At 40.6% G+C, this 21,684-nt stretch overlaps 1 protein-coding gene across 1 annotated transcript in view; it reads left to right on the forward strand.

Annotated features, from left to right (window-relative positions):
* The first annotated feature begins 2,719 nt into the window (after window positions 1-2,719).
* The window catches only part of LOC122788756 (extracellular calcium-sensing receptor-like), a 144,216-nt gene continuing 125,251 nt past the window's right edge, over window positions 2,720-21,684 (forward strand). The window contains exon 1 of the mRNA XM_044055649.1: window positions 2,720-2,800. Within this exon, the coding sequence (XP_043911584.1) occupies window positions 2,720-2,800 (81 nt within the window). The remainder of the gene's footprint in view (window positions 2,801-21,684) is intronic.

The following is a 21,684-nucleotide window of genomic DNA, read 5'->3' on the forward strand; positions in this document are numbered from 1 at the left end:
GCTTTAATAAGCATACTGTTAAAGAATTGCCAACATTGAAAGCCTTTCTGTTGCCATGTAGAGAATACTTAACTAGATAATGTATAAGCCTTGGGTATTGAAATGCATATGCCAGTATTTGTAATAAAGAACAGGATTACATTATTTTAAGAGTCTCATTACACTTGGAGGATTACATTATTTTAAGAGTCTCATTACACTTGGAGACTTCCAGTCATCTCTGCAGGCTTTACCCGTAAACAGAATGCCAATCATGTGGTCCATAACCTGTACAGTAATCCTTTTAAGCAATGTATCTTGAGCTTATTTCTTGTTCGCTTTTCATTTTTTACTTTGATCATGTTTTCCCCATAAAGCAAGTAGATGTCAGGCAGTAGGTCTTTTTTTGTAAATATGTAAATATGTAAATAATATGTAATGTATGTATAAATAAAAAAAACCCTACTCTTTTTATCATTGCAGCAGGCTGTAGGGAATCTGCAAGTGTGATCAAGAGGTGGATGTTGAGAAACAGGAGTGACATAGAACATGCAAGTGAAAAGCAAGTTATGGAAAAGAAGATTGTGAGGTCTGATCATGCAGATAGATGTTAGTAAGAATGATGGATGAAGATGAACCTGAAGAGGAAAGTGTGGCATCATGGGCTAATATTGTACAAAAGTGTTTCTCAGATGAAATGCACAAGGATAGAAAGAGTGGGTTGGAAGATGGGATTGAAAAATTGATGTAGAAAGGAAAGGAAAGGCAAAAGGACAAAAATATGCTGCAGTGGGATCTAAACAAACTGAAGTACAAAATAGGTTTAAATGTATGAATTTAGCAAATAAACATTTAGTAAAGCATAACTGAAACTGCTCCTCTCCCTGATCAATAACTTCCCAGCATTGGCTGCAAGAATCCAGTCAACTAGATAAGAGAAGATTCAAATGCCCTTCAGCTGGAGATAAGACTGCTACAGCAATTAGGCATTTGGTGAACACCCTTGGGGCTATGGTAAGACCAAATGGATGGCTTTAGAACTGACAGTTACTGGTTCTGACCCTTAAGTACAAAAATCTCCTGGACTCCTTGGTTATTTTGATATGCAAACAGGGATCTTTCAGATCTAAAGACTATTGCTATGTGCAGTATCCTCAAGATAAGAAAACACAGATTACAGACTGTGTGCAGTGGCAAGCCTAACCACTCAGTGGTGTAAACTATGGCTCTAGGTGAGCAGGTCAAGTTGACTAATGTCACCAAATGGGCATGGGTATTTGCTAATAATAAGTGGGTTGAGGACCTGGCCTACTCTGACCTATGACAGGGACACATGCTAACTGTGGGAGGGATGTATATGCCCCTATTGTCCAGTGTGTGCACACCATAAAACCCAGCAGCCCTAAGTCAACATGCTACTGGCTGGTGTCCTGTTGCCCAGCTTGAGTTACATGGAAGTAAAACCAATCAACCTGCCAAACATGAACTAAGAATTGCTACACTTAATGTAGGTTCACTGACAGGCTGAAGCTTAGAAGTAGATGATATGATAGTAAGGAGGAGGCTGGACATCCTCTATATCCAGGAGACAAGATGGCAGGGCAGTGCAGCAAAACAACTTGCCTGGGGATCCAGAGTCTACAACCCAGGAGGAGGACAGGCTAGAAAGGGTGTGGGAATTGTGGTGAGGGAGAGGATTTAATGTTGTTCTCAGAATTAGTGGTAGACTCATGGCAATCAGATTCAAGCCAAATGATAGGGCAGTATTTATAATCATAGCCTATGATCCACAGCAGGATTCTGATAGTAAGGTAAAGAGCGCATTCAGACAGCAGTTGCAGGACCTACTAGATAAAGCAGGACAACTTGAATTGGTGTTGATAATAGGTGATAATGGGTGACATGAATGCACTTATTGGAGCAGACAGAACAGGATATGAGGTATTGCCTAGTTCCACATGGGTAGGACAACAGGAAAAAAGAAAGAGAAGCCATGCTAGACTTCTGTCTGGCAAATGGCTTGATAGTAGCCAACACACAGTTCAGAAAGAGAGGGGGAGTCACAAGATCACATACAAGAGTGGCCAATATGCAACTCAGGTAGATTTCCTCCTATAAGGAAAGGGCAATAGGCTAGAATCAGCAATTGCAAAGTCATCCCGGGTGAAAACACTCAGACATCAGAAAAGGCTCTAAGGTCAATTGAGATCAGGCTGAAGACCTGGAAGATGACTGGAGAGAAAGTACAACTTTTCATGGAATTACTCCAGGCTGTAGCACCTCAAGAAGAAGAGGAAATAGATGAAGTTGAAGAAGAATGGCAGCATCTCAAAACAGCATGTGTGAGGACTAAAGAACAGATTATTTGGCCAAAATAAGGTACCTAAGTAAAGCTGGTGGTGGAATGCAGAAGTCCAAGAAGTCATCAAAAGAAAGAAGGAGTGCAGGAAAAAGTGGTAGATAGAAAAGACAGACCAGTGTAGGAAGGAATACTGGTTGGCTAATAAAGAGGCTAAGAAATTAGTTGCAATAACAAAGAACAAAGCATCTGAGGCACTCTACCAACTTCTGTAAAGTGACTCAGTAGATGGCACAAAGAAACTATATCAAGTTGCAAGGTAAAGGCAGCAAGATAAAGAAGATAGTCTGACACCCTTCATAATGGATGCTAGCAACAACCTGTTCATGAGTCCACAGGACATCAAAGACAGAGGGAAAGAGTACTTTTAGCAGCTTATGAATGAAAGAAAACCCTACAGAAGTTGTACAGCTCCAGACACAGTCTACGATGGGAGAAAAGAGGGAGCCCACTGCAGAAGAAGTAAGAATAGCACTAAGGAAAATGAAATTAGGGAAAGCAGCAGGCTCAGATGAGGTCACAACAGATATGATAAAGATGCTGGGTGAGATAAGAGAAAAACATCCCCTGAGGGTACTAATAGCAGTGTGGAGAAAAAGGCATAGCAAGATGACTAATATAATAAGCATACTAGTGCCAAAGTTCAAGAACAAAGGGGAAATTCACAACTGTAGGCAGTACAAAGGTATCAAACTCCTGTCACATTGCATGAAAGTTCTGGAGAGGTTGGTTGATAAATGAATATGCAGAATAGTAGAAAGTTAGATGGGAGATGAGCATTTTGTATTTAGACCAATATGCAGCACAACTGACCTGATGTTTGCAGTGAGTCAGATAGTTGAGAAGAAACTAGAGATAAGGAAAAAGTACAACTGGGCATTCCAAGACTTGCTGAAAGCATATGACAGGGTCCCAAGAAAGCTGATTTGGACAGTTCTGCAGTAGTTCAAAGTCACAGAAACATAGAATTAGTGGAAGCTATGTACAAAGACACAATGACTCAAGTACAAACAGTCTTCGACCTCACAGAGGAATTCCCAGTGGGAATGGGTATGCATCAGGGTTCATCTCTGAGCCCACTGCTATCCATACTGGTGATGGACTACATTAGTAAACAGGTTGGTGGAGACAGATCAGGAAAGTTGCTGCATTCAGATGATGTGGCACTACAGGAAGAATCTGAGCAAGAACTTTAGCAAAGGATAGAGAAATGAATACAAAACTAAAGGCACATGGGATGAAAATGAGTAAAGATAAGACAGCTGTAATGGCAGCAAATGGGGATCAGGAGAAGCTAAGAACTGCGATAGAAGGGAAAACAGTGGAACAAGTTAACAACTTCAAGTATCTGGGAGGGGTGGTTGAGGAGAAGGGAAGTCTGAATAAGGAGGTCAAAGCAAGAATCAGAGTGGCTGCACCAACTGGCATAGATTGACAGGTATAGTATATGATAGAAGAATGCCAAAGAAACTGAACATTAAGGTATACGAGACAGTAGTGCAACTAACACTACTGTATGGTACAGAAACCTGGGCAGTAAGGGCAGAGCAGATGAGGAAGCTAGAGTTGATGGAGATGAAGTACCTGAGATGAGTGGTAGGATGCACATTGTGGGGCAGACAAAGAAGTATGATTATAACAGCAAAAGCCAAAGTAGCTCCAATTGCAGAAAAGTTCAAAGAGAAGAGATTATGGAGGTTTAAGCACATGTGCAAAAAAGCAGAAGACAATCTGGTGAAGAAGATTTGGGACAGACAGGAAGAAGGCAAGAGGAATCAAGAGCATCAAGCAAAGAGGTGGATTGGCTGCATGATAGAAGATCTGCGACAGCCAGGCATGAGTGTCAAAGAAGGCAGGGGAGTGGTATTGAATAGACAGAGTTGGCAACAGTTGACACAACCCCATATAGAAAATGGGAAAGGGGGGTTGATGATGATGATGATCTTTCAGATCTATAGAAGACATCCAGTCTCCCTATTGCAAGCATGTGAAGACTGATTGCACTGTGCCCACTTGATACTGTTTTTCTTACATACTGATTTAGGCCACTTAGATCTAATTTAGGTCAAAGTCCTTTATCTTCTTGGGCAAAAAAGTGAACCTTGAATAAACTCTGAATCCTCTGTGGTATGGCAAACCTCTTGGATTATTTTATTTTAGTTTCATTTTTTAAAGGAGGCTTGCTACCTGTGGTTTGACTGTTTGCCTTTAATAATGTGGGATACATATTGAAGGGAAACAATTACATTTCTTAAGACAGATATCTGTGGAACAATGTTGGTGTACCTTTGGGAATAAAACCTGAACAAGTAAGAGCTTTCATACATATAGGTTCAGAATCTTTTTGTGAAATTACATTTAAAAACTATGAAAGGGTGGAAAATTTTGTAATTGCTTTTAAAGATAAAAACAAGGGAAAAATTATTTACTGAAATGTAAAGTTAAACTGCAAATTAGGACATCTGATCTGACTGAGATGAATTAAAAGTGTTCTTTAAGGACAAATGTAATGAAATACAGAAAACAGTGGAATTGGGAAGGGAAATAATTGTTCTTTTAAATACAAGAATTGGATTGATTGTACTTTTACCAGGTGATATTAATGTGAATGGAAACGGGAATGTTGATATAGTGGGGGCAACCAAAGATGTGTTTTCTTTGTGATGCATAGAATCATTTAATAGGGAAATGTAGTAAAAGAAAATGTTATCAATGTGTGGAAACTAGACATATTGATAATTGTAAAACACTATGCAAAAAATGTAAAAGTACTGAATATTTTTGGTTTAACTGTGATAGAAATATTAAGGAAAGTGAAGAAAGAAAAGAAGAAGAAATATTAGTGGGGAAGAGGTTTCTGAAAAAAAAAGTTATATGGTGTAGGTGCAAAATCATTTTGAATTTTTAACTCAGGAAGATGAGGGGGTAGGAGAGAGTGAAAAAAGAAGAAAAGTAAAGGTTCATTAGGAAACAGAGTTAAAAAAATAAAGAAAAATTTCAGCAAAAGTTGCAAAAAAGGGAAAGGGTTAGTTTGATAAACAAAAAAGGACACTATTAATTGAGGATTGGTGTCTAAAACAAAAATGTAATGTAATATGTCTGCAGGATGCTAGATTTTTGGATGACAAACATACCTGTCAACTGTCCAACTTTTCGCCTCATATTTTTGGCCTGTTCCTCATAAAATGTGTGGCTTTCTGGCAAATCACTGGGAGGATCTGAAGACTGAACTCACTAAATAATGACATACATTTGAGTTTCAAACTTCATATCCTCCAGAAAATGTATGTTAACACAAACCATGATATTCTAGCAACTTTCTAAGTTTATAAGCGCAGTATTTAATAACTGTCCCAATTTTGGGGCCTTTGTCCCCCCATTTTGTCAGGCTTTGTCCAGAGTTCTTGTACTTAGAGGTTAAGAGGCATGAGAAATTGAAAAGACAAGTTGAGAGTATATGATAAAGTGACATAAGATGGCGTTTTAGGGAAGATGTTTGTTCTGGAGTTGCAATTTTGATTAAAAATATCAAAATATTAGATGTAATAATAATCAATCCAGGAACAATGGTTATATGTGATATTAAAAATGGAGACTGATTTGTATATATGCATATACTCATATTAAGAAAATGATTAAATTGTTTGAAGAATTTGTAAAGTTTGTTTTGATTAAATCAAATATAGTTATAGAGGGAGATTTAAATTGCAATTTAAGAAAGATAAATGGTAAGATAGGAACAGATGTTAAAGCAATAAGGCAATTGATAACTTGTGGACAATTGGTTTAAAGCAAAAAAGAAACTGCATGTAAAAAGGAAATGTAAAGACTGAATAGATTATTTTAATTATTCTGATAATCTAAAAGAAAGAAATGGTAAAATAAAAGAAGCATTTTCTCACATCATTTATGTATAGAATCTGAAATAAACAGAGAATAATATATTAAAAAGGGAAAATGAAAGCTTTAAGAGGAAAAATTCAGGATACTGATTTATATAAAAATTGTATGGAAAAGTTATGTGAAGATCATTATACTATGATTATTTTTTATTAATATATTGAGAAATGGTGGTTACAGTACAAGGTAAGATATATAAAAAATATTAGTATGGAAAAATATTCTAGGGAAGAAAAATAAATAAATATCAAGAGGTTGTGAGAGATTATGAAAATAACTTAAAGAGAAAAAAGAAAGAAAAAAGAAAATGATATATATATATATATATATATATATATATATATATATATGTAGAATTTAAATAAGATTCCTAAATTAATAGAAAATCAAATATTTGTAGTATTTAGTAAAATTCCAGATATATTACCTTTTTGTGAAAAAGTAAAGAGAGAGAAAGGAAAATAGATTGTATAATTGAAGAAGGAAAAGAGAAGACAAATATAAAATATATGTATGAAGTTGAACATTTTTTAAAGGAACATATTAAAATAAACATATGATAGAAGGATTTTTGGGGCATAATAAATGTCAAAGAAGATGAAAATCAAGCATTAGTTTAAGAAATTGAGTTGAAATAATTAGATAGGGTATTAAAAGGAATAAAAAAGATAATGTGCCAGGACCAGATGGAATTACTCGTGAATTTTATAAAAAAAAATGAATGTAGATATGAAGAATGTTTTGTTGAAAGTGTTTATTTTTTGTTTAAGTAATGGCATTCAAGATAAAATTGTGCATGCAGGATTAGTAAAATTGATATATCAAAAAGATGAAAAGATCTATAACTTTAAATAATGTGGCTTAGAAAATTTTGATCAAAATAATTCCATTTAGAATGAAAAAATTAATTAATAAATTAACATAGGGGATTGTGTAAAATAGTAAAGATTTATTAATTTTAGCTAAAGAATTAAGAAGTACAGTAAAAGAGAAAAGTGATGCAAAAATTAATAGCATGTGTTATAGAAAAGGCATATAATAGAATCTGTCATAATAAGATGTTTGAAATATTGGAAAATATGGATTTCATAGTAATTTTATTAATTAAAAAATGTATATACTAATTTATGGAATAGAATTATGGTTAATGGTTGGTTTATTCAGGAAATGCAGGTTAAAAAAGGAGATAAACAAGGATATCCATTACGTAGTGTTATATTTTTATTATTAATAAATGCCATAATAGCTAAAGCAGAGACAACTATTAAGAGGAATGTTTAATTTATGAGTCACATATTAACATTCCAATGTATTTAACTTATGCAGATGATGTTATAAAAATTGTAAAGAATAAAGGACGGGTTAGGGAAGCAATGTGGGACATGGGTATGTGTAGTAGGAAAGTAGGATTAAATATAAAGAAAAATGTAAAGAATTCATCCATACTGTTAGGAATTTGGGTGTTTATTTTTCTAAAAAAAGAGATAAAGTTGTTAGGTATAGTCTTTGGTAAAGAAGAAAGAAATAAAGAAATATGAAGTGAGAAGTTAAAAGAAATAAAAATTATATTTGAACAATGGAGAATTTTTAAATTATCCTTTAAGAATAAGGATTATTGTATTTAATTCATACCTCTATATTAGGAAAACTAGCCCCCGGATTCACTAATCTGCTATGCCGGACTAAACTAGTCCTACATGTAAGTGGCAGTTTAAGAGGAGGATGGCAGCGTGCCATGCATAATAATGGTGCGCCACCACAGCTCCAAATCCTACACTGAGCGTGGATGAGTGCAGAGGGTGTGTCTGAGAGCAGAGCTCTCAGAATAAACACGCCCCTGCAAAGTAGAACAGAGGAAAGTGTAAATAAATGAGGGAAACCGCTCATAGGTGTCCGCATATCTCAACCAACAGTCCCCATGTGTTCAACAGCAACAGTACATTGAAATAAAATGAAGAAACCCTTGTATTTATTTTTTTAAAACATCAAGTATAGCTAATCGTATGTGGGTTTGCCCATCGCTTAGCTACGGTTAAAGCTGAAAAGGCTGAAGAGGATAACAAGGAATATATATGCAAATGAAGCAGCACAGTAATAGTGGAGTGGTTAGAGCATCCGCCTAACGAACAGGCATTCCCGGTTTGAGTCCCACTGCAGCACATTTTTTCCATGTGAAAACTGTATATGAAAATATATTTACATCTTTATGCCGTATAACCTACATAATAACTTTTAAATGTGAACTGGAGTACTGCATGAAATGCACATGTGAAGTGTCAGTGTCATAATGAATAAGGCACAAGTAAGCAGGTTTAAGCACAAATAAGCAGTAGTAAGCATGTCTAAGTGAGTTTGCGCAGAGGTAAGCATTGCCTACACAGATTAAGCAAATTAAAAGCTGAGTGTAAGAAACTGTATCCGGGGGTTAGTAGTGCTTACCATCATGCAAACCCATGCAAACCTGCTTACAACCTCTTTAAAGTGCCTTAATCACACTGGATCCAACAGCCCATGTTCTGCCCCGCAACAAAATAAACTGCCTCTGCAAGGCTCATACCCTGGACCCTGTACACTATAGTCACAGTAGTTAACAATTAAGCCATCACAGCAATAAATAAGCGAGATGAAGGCCATACATACACCCACATGGATTTAGATATATATATATATATATATATATATATATATATATATATATATATATATATATATATATATATATATATATATATATATATATATATATATATATATATATATATATATGTGTGTGTGTGTGTGTGTGTGTGTGTATGCAGACATATACATATCTATATATATATATATATATATATATATATATATATATATATATATATGTATGCAGACATATATATATATATATATATATATATGTGTGTGTGTGTGTGTGTGTGTGTGTGTGTGTGTGTGTGTAGATATACACAGATATATAGCTATGATAGGAAACAGCACGAATGACATATGTTCACAGGCTATGCCAATGGAAGTGAGGGGCCCAAGCAAGAATCATGTAACACGTAGCATGACCTCCTCCCCCAGCCAGACAGAGGAAACATACACACAAACCCACAAACAATGTAAATAGTCCACTGCTCCCCAGACCACAGGCAGGATACAACCAGGGGGGTACAAAGTGGACCCATGAAATCTAATCTTGGAACACAGACAGGAGCATTCCTTGCAGGATATCCCAAAAATTGACATATTATGGGCGGAAGCTGGTGAGATGACCATTCTGGCCAGGGTGTGTACATACCCGGAATACAAGGGTGGGAAAGCCTGATGACCCATGGGTCGAGACAACGTACAACATGGGTCCCGTGAAGTGGAGAGTGGGCAGCGTGTAGTGGTGTGTTCAGACCTGACATGTACCCAGAGTAAGGATGGGTGCTGTAGAGGAGATGCGGGTGGGGGAACTATGGATAGCTAGTTATGGGTCTAGGAGTGCAGGTGTTGGCTGAAGTGGGTCTACATGGACAGCCCCAGGGATGTAAGCAAAAGTGTTCATTGGGTAGAGGCTTCACCCAATGAGCAGTCACACCCGCTACGAATTCCACTGCAGCAAAGTCTAATCTATATGGCAAAGAACGGAATAACCAGATGTAGATGTATATATGTAGAGGTATGTGTGTGTATATCTACCCATAGCTACATGGAGATATACCTCTCCCGCTCCATAGTACAAATGTATACATACAGAGACAGAATACATATACATACCCACATACAGATATATACATATGCAGACACCCATGCACCCATATGTCGTTAGATATATATATAGACAGCAGTATATAAATATATACATGTATGCATACATATACAGATATATCTATATATAGTAATGTAGATATATATGTATATATATATATATATATATATATATATATATATATGTGTGTGTGTGTGTGTGTGTGTGTGTGTGTGTGTGTGTGTGTAAATATACACATGTATATAGCTAGGATATGATACAGCAGTTATTAATTACATATGTTCACAGGCCGTGCAAATGGGAGTGAGGGGTCCAGTCAACAAACGTGTAACACGTAGCATCAACCCCCCCCCCCCAGCTAGACTGGTGAAACATACAGACACACAATAAAAGTAAACACACCACTGCTTCCCGGACCACAGGCAGGATACTACCAGTGGGAGAGACCTGCCAAGTCTACTCTTGAAACAAAGACATGTATGCCCCTTGTGGGACACCCAAAAAGTCAAACATATTTGGGTTTCCTGCCATTACACCACTGTCAAACGGCAGGCCATGCATGTTCCCAGTGTACAAGGTAGGGGAAGCCTGATGATCCATGGGGCGGACAACATACATGATGGGTCCCAAGAAGTGGGGCGTGGGTACAGTGTACAGGTCTGGCCAGACCCAACCTGCACCCGGAGTAAGGAAGAGTGTCGAAGAGGATGTGCAGATTGGGAACTATGGGTATGAAATTATGGGCCTAGCTGAGCAGGTGTTGGCTGGAGTGGGTCTATGTGGACCGCCCCAGGGATGTAAGCAATAGTGTGCATTGGGCAGAGTTACCGCCCAACGGACAGCCACTCTTGCTACGTGTCCCACTACAGCACAGTCTATTGTACATGACAAAGAACGGAATAACCAGATGTAGATGTACAACTGTAGAGGTGTGTGTGTACCCATACCTACATGGAGTGAAACCTCCCCCTCTCTGTAGTACAAATGTGTACATACAGAGACAGAATATAATTAAGCACCCACATATAGATATATACATATGCAGACACCCATACATCCATCTGTCATTAGACATACATATATATATATATATATATATATATATATATATATATATATATATATATATATATATACACATACACATACAGATATATACATATATATGTATATAGATATGTAGAAATATATATGTATATATGTGTTGGGAGTTAGGAGGGTGGCCTAATGGTTAAGGTATTTGCCTTGCAAACACAAGGTACAGGGTTTGAGTCTCACAAGGGATAATTGGTTAGGCTTAAAAATGTCTTGCAAGGGCAGTTAGCCTAGTACTAATCAAAAGAAAAACTATAATCTAAGTGTAAACATACACATATAGATAGCTAGGATATTAATTGAATTATTTACAGCAGAGACCCGGGGAGAAAAGCTCCTCAAGACTAGAAAACAATTTGTGAAATAGTAGTATACAGCATATATATATATATATATATATATATATATATATATATATATATATATATATATATACATATATATATATATATATATATATATATATATATATATATATATATATATGATACACCAGTTAAGAATTACATATGTTCACAGGCCGTGCCAATGGGGGTGGGGGTCCAATCAACAAACGTCTAACACGTGGCATCAACCCACCCACCTAGACAGGTGAAACATACAAACACATGATACAAGTAAACACACCACTGCTTCCCAGACCACAGGCAGGATACTACCAGTGGGAGAGACCTGCCACATCTAATCTTGCAACAAAGACATCAATGTCCCTTGTGGGACACCCCAAAAATTAATGATAATCAGAATCAGTCCCTGTAATGATTTATCCAACCAGGCTGTGTATGTTCACGGACCCGTAGGTTGTACAAGCCTGATGACCCATGTGTCGAGACAATGTATGACATGGGTCCCGACACGTGGTGAGTGGGCAGTGTGTAATGGTGTGGTTAGACCCCACCTGCACCCACAGTAAGGATGAGTGCTGTAAAAGAGGGTCAGGTGGGGGAACTATGGGTATGCAATTATGGGCCTAGGCGTGCAGGTGTTGGCTGGCACAATTGTATTCGGACCGCCCCGGGGATGTCAGTAATACTGCGAATTGGGCAGAGCTTACGTCCATACCTCTCAGCCCCTAAGAGCTAAACCACTGGACAGAACCTAAACCGTTGGGGGAACAAATAGGGACAGAAAGCACATATTCCACTTACAACCTTAGAAAGTTGATAGAATAATAGGTTATGCATTAGCATGATTCGTCTGAAGGCTGTGGAGTCTTAAACCCAATTACTTGTCTGTATTTAATGGCATCAGTTCCCACGTATTTGCCAGACAGGTGCAGATTGTAAGAGGAACACAGCAATATTATGAAGCAAACTCTGGACAGGCCACTGATTCTGTACAGTCGACAGGCATGCTTACACCTAACGGGCAGCCATTCCCGATATGGGTTCCACCGCAGCACATTCCAGTGTACATGGCAAAGTATGGTATAACCATATGTGTTGTTGCATTACCCACTACACAACACCTATGAACACATGGTCGCAACACCCCACTGTAGGCATGTAAGCCGATGTAATAGGCATCACAAGGTATTTTTGAAGTCCTCACCCCCACCTGGGGGTATGAGTGTCCAACGCAAACACCAAATGCAGTGCATATGTACTGGTGTTGTCATAGACAACATGGCCAACTGTGGACCTTCCCTGCCGCCATCCTACACATCCCTGGATAATCACCCTACTAACATCCCCCTTTGTGCCCCATGCACACCACATACCTATCAGCCCCTGTTCCATTCCTATTAATGTCTATGGGTACATGTAGATGACACCCTCTTCCCCCACTATATTGCCAGTATCTGGAACCCCAACCCACATGTAGTATCACAGCTGTCCTACAGGACACATATAACTAACACATGAAGGAACACCACAAGCACATCTGGCGCAGCACAGGCTCACCACCTTGCGAAACCCCCCCACCTCACATTCTATACCACTACATCAACTAGTGATACCGACACCTCTTGTCCTGCCTCGCATACAAATCCCAACATCCAGCATATCTTCCCTATTGCTCCCCATCCAATTATAACTATGGGCTACTATACAGTTACAATGTCACCCCAACTACCTACCTACCTACCTACTCCTTAGCTATTCACCTCTACTCTACCACACAGGTATGGAATAACTACACCCACCCCGAATACCTGCATGTAACCTATCCTGACCTGTGAAACAGGAATCCAACCTCACCTTAAACTGACCTTTGTCAACAGTCATACCTGACGTGTAAACCTGACCTTAGCATGGATAATACTGATAGTTTAACGTAAACTAAGCATGATTAATGGGGGACGTAGCTATGTTATGTCTGTTACCCTCTATGAATGTGATCACCCCACTATTAATTGGGAGACATAGCTGGGGTCAATGTGGAGCTCTACACCTCAGGTCACCGCTAACAACGGACAAGCATACAGTCCGAGTGTCCCAGTTGACAGATGTGAACAAAAAGCATGATGTTGCGCATTTGTATGTGGGAGCAAGCGGGTGTAAGCCTGTTTGGCTGCCGGTATGCGAGTACCACACTGGTGAAGCAATGTAGAGACTAAATGAGGGCAAGATGCCGCAACCAGAGGTCAGTAATGCTGTGCTTCATGCAAACAAGTGCATACCCACCTACAAATGTTTTACAGTGCCTTACTCACTCTGTAGCCAACAACAGTTGTTGTGGCCATTAACAAAATAATCTGCACTGCCAGGTTGCACCCCCTGACCCTGCACACCATAGTGGACATGAGTTTCACTAAGCCATGGCGGATACACATTCAGCTGCTGTGATCACAAACACATCATCCAGCGTAGGCATCCAACAGTATAGGACATGTATATAAGTGTGTAAATTAATACCAGAACATGTGTCCATTGCTCAATCACAGTATTATGAGCAGTCTATGTACAGCACAGAACAGTGCCTGTCCAATCATACTGTGAGAACAGTAGTCCTGCATAATACCGAAGGGAATAATGATATACGGTGCACACCATGGGGGCGTGTGAGCATGCTTCATGCACAGTATGTCACACCTGGGGTGTTGGTACCATGGAACCGGGAGATGAGGCTGGCCAGGTACATGAGCAAACCGCTGCTACACAATACCCTGGCAGGATGCTACCAGTGAGAGAAACACTGTAGACCAGCTAGGTCTACTCTTGACACAACAACAGGTCCATCCCTGGCTGGATGAACCAACAGTTGTGGGTCACATCGATGTCACCACCAGTATCGGAGGAGGATCAGGGGAAGGCTGGTATGTAGGTGGACTAAACGGATGAAGAGCCTGCAGATGCTTAGGTGGGAACAGTATACTGGAGGTGTACCGAGACGTGCAGAGAGGGAAATGTGTGGAGGTGTAGTATGGCAGGGCTAGCAACTGGGGAATGGATGGATGCTGTGTACATGGAGCTTCGGGGCCAGGGGAAGAGAACATGGGTATGTCATTATGGTAGACATATGCAAATGAAGCAAAATGAAGCAAAACAGCAATAGTGTAGTGGCCAGAGCATCCGCCTAATGCGCACACATTCCCGGGTCGAGTCCCACTGCATCATATCCTATTTTCCATGTGATATCCGTATGTTAACTTCATTGTGCTGTATAACATACTAAGTAACATTTATATTTGCACAGGAGTACTGCCTTAAATGCACATGTGAAGTGTCATACTGACCAAGGCACTAGTAAGCATGTGTAAGCGCATAACAGCAGTAGTACACATGGATATGCAGTTGTAAGTGTGTATGTGTGGGGGTAAGCATTGCCTACGTAGATTGAGCTAAGTAGATGCTAGCTGAGTGTTAGGTAATGCAACCCGAGCTTAGCATTGCTTAGCTTTGCGCATACACGCTCACACTCGTGTAGGACTGCTCAAATGTCCCTAACTCACTCTGTATCCGACAGTTGGTGTTCTGCCCTGGAACACAATATACAGCCTGTGGAAGGGCCACACCCGGGATGCTGCACATCATGAACTACGTGATTTACCATTAAACCATGACAGATGTACATAACCACTCATTTCACATACATATCATCCAGCACAATCAGTCAACAACACAGGGAATGTAGTAATAACACACCACACAACCTCTTAATGTATGAATCACTGACATAGTACCATAATGTGGGTACATATAGGGATATCTGTCATATCCTGCTCTAATACACTTCAAACGTTGCAAGTTACACAGTTATATGTGGTAGAACAGATATATCGCTGGAGATGATGCATCTGAAACACGTATGTGTCTGCACGAATGACTGACCTCAGTCCTAAAGTCATCCATGTCAATTGCCAAGAGAATGAAGTACAGGCCACACGTATAGGCCGAACATGCATGGACATATGGACAGCTATTCATCTGTTAATGTAGAGAGATAGACAGCTATAGGTATATATATATGTGTATGTATGACTCACAAATAACCATTTAACAGCAATCGTACAGAGATAGATTGATATGTTCAGTGTATATATATATATATATATATATATATATATATATATATATATATATATATATGGATACATATACATAGCATGGGGGTGTAACATGTGTACTTATGCAGACATACATAAAAAAAAAAATATATATATATATATATATATATATATATGTATATACAGATAGACATGTGTATATGATTTCCACATGGGAAAGGACTCCTGGCCCACTCCCTACTACATAACAGACCATGAGCACAGTTAATGGGGGTGGGGGCACACATGAGGGACACCTGTTAATTACTGCAATGTAACCCCCCAGCCCTAATGGATATGCTGTGCAATCCAATATCCAGCACATGCACTACTTGACAGCAGAACCCACCACAACACAGCTAGAATGCTCCAACAGTTATCCATGTCACCTGTACATGTCAGGCCAATATCTGTAACATATCATGCAGAAATACCATTGTACCATAGGGAATGTACTGTGTTGAAGGGCTACACATTACAATGGTACAGATATGCACACACATCCATGCATTGACAATCATGTGCAGGTATATATATATATATATATATATATATATATATATATATATATAAGATATATGGGTACATACACGTATACACAGACAAAGGGTATTAGTAGTCATACATGTGTAGCAGTAGTGTGGACGTTCTGGTTGCAATGTATATCCCCAGCCACAAGCCCTGTAACCGGTACCTGTGACGTCTGGTGTGGCAACCAGCCCCACAAAGGGGATACTTACATTGCACATATACCCACACACAATTCAAGGGACATGACATGACACACAGGTATATATACACAGACAACCTTTATTTGTGTACCATACAATAATGTATGCCATTACTGACAGCACATGGATGTTGATGTATATAACCAGTGATGGATGCAAGGCCCACACAAAACAGTCGATGCAGACAGTGCGGATATATATCATACTACGGTGTCCAGGCTAAGCCCTTCAATTCATACAACAGTTGACAACGGATTTGCCTGCACTATACATAACAGTCAACAATATCAGATGTAGTTCAGCAACTTCCAATTACACCCTGTAGTCAAGGCCTTGGGGGACATTCATTACTTGTGGTAATGTCAATGTATCTGTCACATGTATGGTCCCTGGCCAACAAATGTTGTGGGTGTCCACACTATGACTGGGATGATAGTAGGAATGCTAGCAGTGGTTAATGATAGGCCATTACCTAACAACCCATACCCGTATCACAGCAGGACAAAGGCTGCCATATATGTGGAGGACAAAGGCAGGAACACAGGGCCATACCCGCAATATTGCAGTAACACACCCTGGAACATGCTGGTGTTACAGGATGTGTTGCAACATACCTTTATGCAGGAATATGACATCAGCAACACAAATGGATATAGCCATGTACTGCTAGCATGTAACACACACACTGCCAGTTTAATATCCGACACAGGACCTGTGTGGTGGACAGACAACACATGATAGGCACACCTCTGTCAAGCTAGAGGATAGGCCCACAGTAGTGAGCTATGCAGACAGACTGCAGTCCAAGGTAAACTAGTATGTACACACACACACACACACACACACACACACACACACACACACACACACACACACAAAAACACGCACACACACACACACCCTGTAACAGCAGTACTATGCAAAGCATTACACCACTCTACTCACAGTCTGTCTGTATGTCCTGATCTTGCTACATTTATGTGACTGCCCTGAGTGTGCAGGTTCTCCTATAAGAGGTATTGCTACCTGCTGTCTGTAACATTGATATCCACACACAGGAAGGATGTCCATCACACAGAGAATGTACAGGGAAAATGCCCACATGATGTAGGTATTCATAGTGGGTGGTTGCCATGACAGTGGTAATTGGAAGTACTACACATGTGTACTCATATATATATATATATATATATATATATATATATATATATATATATATATATATATATATGGCTATCTGGATACGTACATGTCCATACCGTCCCACCATATGTCCTGGACATGGAGTGTAGCCCTACCCCAGCCCCTATAGTCCCAATGTAGTAGTGCAGAGGGATGTCTGGTATGTATAGCTGGTATATTAATAGACATTTGCTACTGTCATTGGGATTGCTGTCACAGACATGGTGTGTATGGAAGGTAACATCTGCTCATAACATGTGTGCCATTGGCTACTAACAGACATCCTAAGGTTATCATGGTACAGTACCTGCATATATAGCAGGCTCAACAGCCATGTCACAGCAGAGGGTAGGATACACCTGTGTGACAGTCCATAACCACAACCAATGTGAACACAGCTACAGCCACATTTGGTATGCTAGCATAATAGTACAGTATATGGACTATCTGTCCTACACCATCCTCAGAAGTGCCACTCACAGAATGACCCTACATATACTGGGCTGCTACACAGTCCAGTCTGATGGCTGTCTGTGGTATGGGACATGTGTGTGTATGGCCCTACACACATGTAAGGTAATATGGCACCATACAGTGTGGCAGCATGTAACAACAGATAGAAGGGGAGCTAGAACAATGACATCTACCACAGTCTGTACACAGACCATAGTACATATTAACAATACACACACTGCCGACATTCACCATCACTACACAGACCTCAGTACTGTACAAATATCCACAGGATTTCCAGGGTATGGCAGTAAGTGTAACCCCTACTGTACATGACATGTGTAGCACTCTGGTATATCACTGGCATGTTATCAGATATGTTGACACTATTTACGGTGTACAGCACATATGTACCACTTCATGCACGACATATGTACAAAGGTTGACAGAGGTGTGACTGACAGCACATACACAGGGCTAGTATAGACATGTTGCTGTGATACCCTCATTAATCTACCATTGTAACAGGGTTTGTTACAACATATGTCTAATAAGGGATATGTAGTCAGTAACTGTCACGGCCTTCACCATCTACAGACTGCAATCCTCACAGTACCTTCTGCATTCCACAGATAGATGCATCGTGGCTAACACATAACCCCAAAGGCACAACACTGCCCAATCTGCAGATGAGCCTGCAGATGGGGATTCCTGATATACATGGAACTGACATGGCAGGTGTTGCGACATGTATGACAGGCATATCCAGGCAAACACTGTTAATCCAACATTACTCCATATGCAGTATAGCAACACTTACAGTTCATAGTCAGGTCAGCCACATCCCCCTCCTGTTTGTTGCCCTCTTCCCACAGTGTATGTTGTTAGAGGTAAATCCCCAACCCATCTGAAATGCTGTTTACCAAATGACAGTTCTAGCTCCTGCTCACAGTGACAGACAAGGGCCAACACCACCAGGATGTTCCTAGGTAGTGGAGTGCATTTCCATGCAATTGGCTATGGGAATGCTACCACACCTGTTCCACATAATATTTGCTAGGGAAGGCCTGCAATTCATGCAGAGGCCATCAGCTGATCATGAGCATCACATTAAAGACACATGCTGCTGCCTAAGCAATGCAGGTGTGGCCTTCCACATCCACCAGAAAGGGAGTGAGGGAGGCAGACAAAGGCCAATACATGTCATGGAGGGGTGGGAGGGTAAAACCGACACATGTTTGTGTCATACACCTACCAGCACAGGGTATCAAACACCCGACAGCTATGTAGTGCTATCACAGTTTGATGCTGTTATTGGATGCGCCACATGGGTTATCTGGTGGGGAGCACTCAGAACATATATGTGATGGTGAGTGACATCTGCAACAGGGATACAGTAGATATACAGTAGGTGATGTACACGTGCCTGTCTGCATGAAGAGGTGCCAGCATCAGCACAGGCACACTCACACAGGGACACACCCACATTAACACACTTGGCAGGGCCAGGAGTGCACCCCGTCACTAGTGGGATTGCCACAACACATCAGTGTGCAGGGAACACATGCACCACATGGGTGATATGGAGGTCGTATGGGCAGTGAGTATGAGGGGGTGTCAGATATAAGGTGGCATGCTTCACTGTGCCCCAGGGGGAGTAGTGCATGTGGATGTGGACATACACACCATAAAACACACACACAAACACACAGTGTCCAGTTCAGATATGCATGAGTGCATGTCTGCACTGGTATGTGGTGGCCAACAGTGCCAGCAGGCTATACAAGGGTAGGCGATGGGTATACCTTGGCATCAGCCCACATGAATATGGTCTGCATTGTGGCACAGGCCTGTAGCTTCTGCATTTGCCTGCACAGGTGGGTATTGCATCCGTCTTCCAGGCACCTGGGTGACTATTGTGTGTGGCCAGTGCTGTGCCATTTGCCATGTATGTGTTCCCTAGTCCATGACTTGGATGGTGTCTAGGATGTGCACACCTCCCACATGCATGTACAGTGACATGTGGAACTGTACCTGGGGTGTCTGGCCCATGCTGTGAACACAACTTATCATCAGATGTGCCAGTCTTGCCCACGTGTGGCAGGAAGTGATACTGGTGAGCAGATTAACCCTGCACCCACATTGATAGCATGCTAACAGCATTTCCTGATGTCAGTGTCATCTGTCCATACAGGCCATGTTGTCAGGCATGGTATGTCCATTGTGAGTCACATGTGAAGGCACAGTGGGATTGATAACTGTGATTGGCAGGCCTTGATGTCACATGTATGGGTATGGCTTTGCACCCTAGCCTCTCAGCCTTTTACATCTGTTATCCATGTATGGTTGACATTGTGATATATAGTAGGGCCACCATAAATGAAATTAGCAAAACCCCTCCACATTGCCCACAGACTCACAACCACATCTATACAGGATACAAGTTACAAACACACACACAAACACAACTGTCATGTCTGGGAGTAGAACCTCTATCTAGCTGGTTTACTACACTACAGCACTACGCAGTTATATTACGCACCACGGACATTACTGAAGTTCATCTTCCCCAAAGGTGTATTTCACAATTAATGACATCAGCAGGACTACCAAAATAGGGCATTTGTAATGTACTGCGCTTGAGTAGCCTATAATGCATTGCTCCATACACAGTCACTGAGACACACACATCATATCTGGAGCTGGCATGGAAGGAGATGGAACACTACTACTGTTCTAAATCACACTAAAGCAGTAAGCAGTTACAGAATGCGCTACGGTGATTACTGGGCTATCAATTTCCCAGAGGTGTATTTCTAGATGAGTGATATCAGTAGCCTTGGCAAAGTAGTGTATTTGTATTGTATGGAGTGTGAGTAGCCTAAAAAGCATTGCTCTCTACCCAATCAGACACACACACACACACACACACACACACACACACACACACACACACACACACACACACACACACACACAGTTGCCAGGGCTGGCATTCGGACACCTACCTAACTAGTTTATCACACTACAGCAGTACGCAGTTACAGGACACGCCACTGCAATTATGGGGCTCTCATGTTCCTAGAGGTGTACTTCTAGGTGAGTGACATCAGCAGCCTTGCCAAAGTTGAATATATGTATTGCACAGAGTGTGAGTAGCCTAACAAGCATTTCACTCTACACAGTCAGAGGCAGACAGGCACACACACAAACACACACTCACACAATTGACAGGTCTGGGGTTAGTACTACTACCTAACTACTCTGTCACTACAGCAGTACGCAGTTATGAGATGCGCCATGCATTTTACTGAGCTATCACTCTCCCAAAGGCATAATTCACATTGGATTACCTCAGCAGGCTTGTCATAATACTCCTGCTATGGGGAGAGCAGTGTGTGCATGGGCCATACCCCATTCATGTAGGGGTTGACATGCCACATGCGGGCACACACGGGGTCATATGTCACAGGTGGATGTATACAGCTACTAGATGGCTACTTCCTTGTACAGTCTTGTTTCACAGCTGGAACGTACACCACATAGTCTGTCATGCTGACAGGTACTGGTGGCTAGTATCCGCAGTGGGTTACATCCGCACCTCATGTGTTGGCGGCCCTTAGGCTGTGTGCCAGTTGGGACAGGCCCGCATGGCTCCTTGTCATGGTCACCCTCTTCCACACATCTATGCCCATGTGCCTGTGGCTTATTATAGTGTGATGTCCTTACATATTTGTCTGCATTCCTATCCACTGTGTGTGCA

This window comes from Protopterus annectens, chromosome 14.part0, assembly GCF_019279795.1.
Source record: "Protopterus annectens isolate FY-2018-M chromosome 14.part0, PAN1.0, whole genome shotgun sequence".
Classification (NCBI taxonomy): Eukaryota; Metazoa; Chordata; order Ceratodontiformes; family Protopteridae; genus Protopterus; species Protopterus annectens.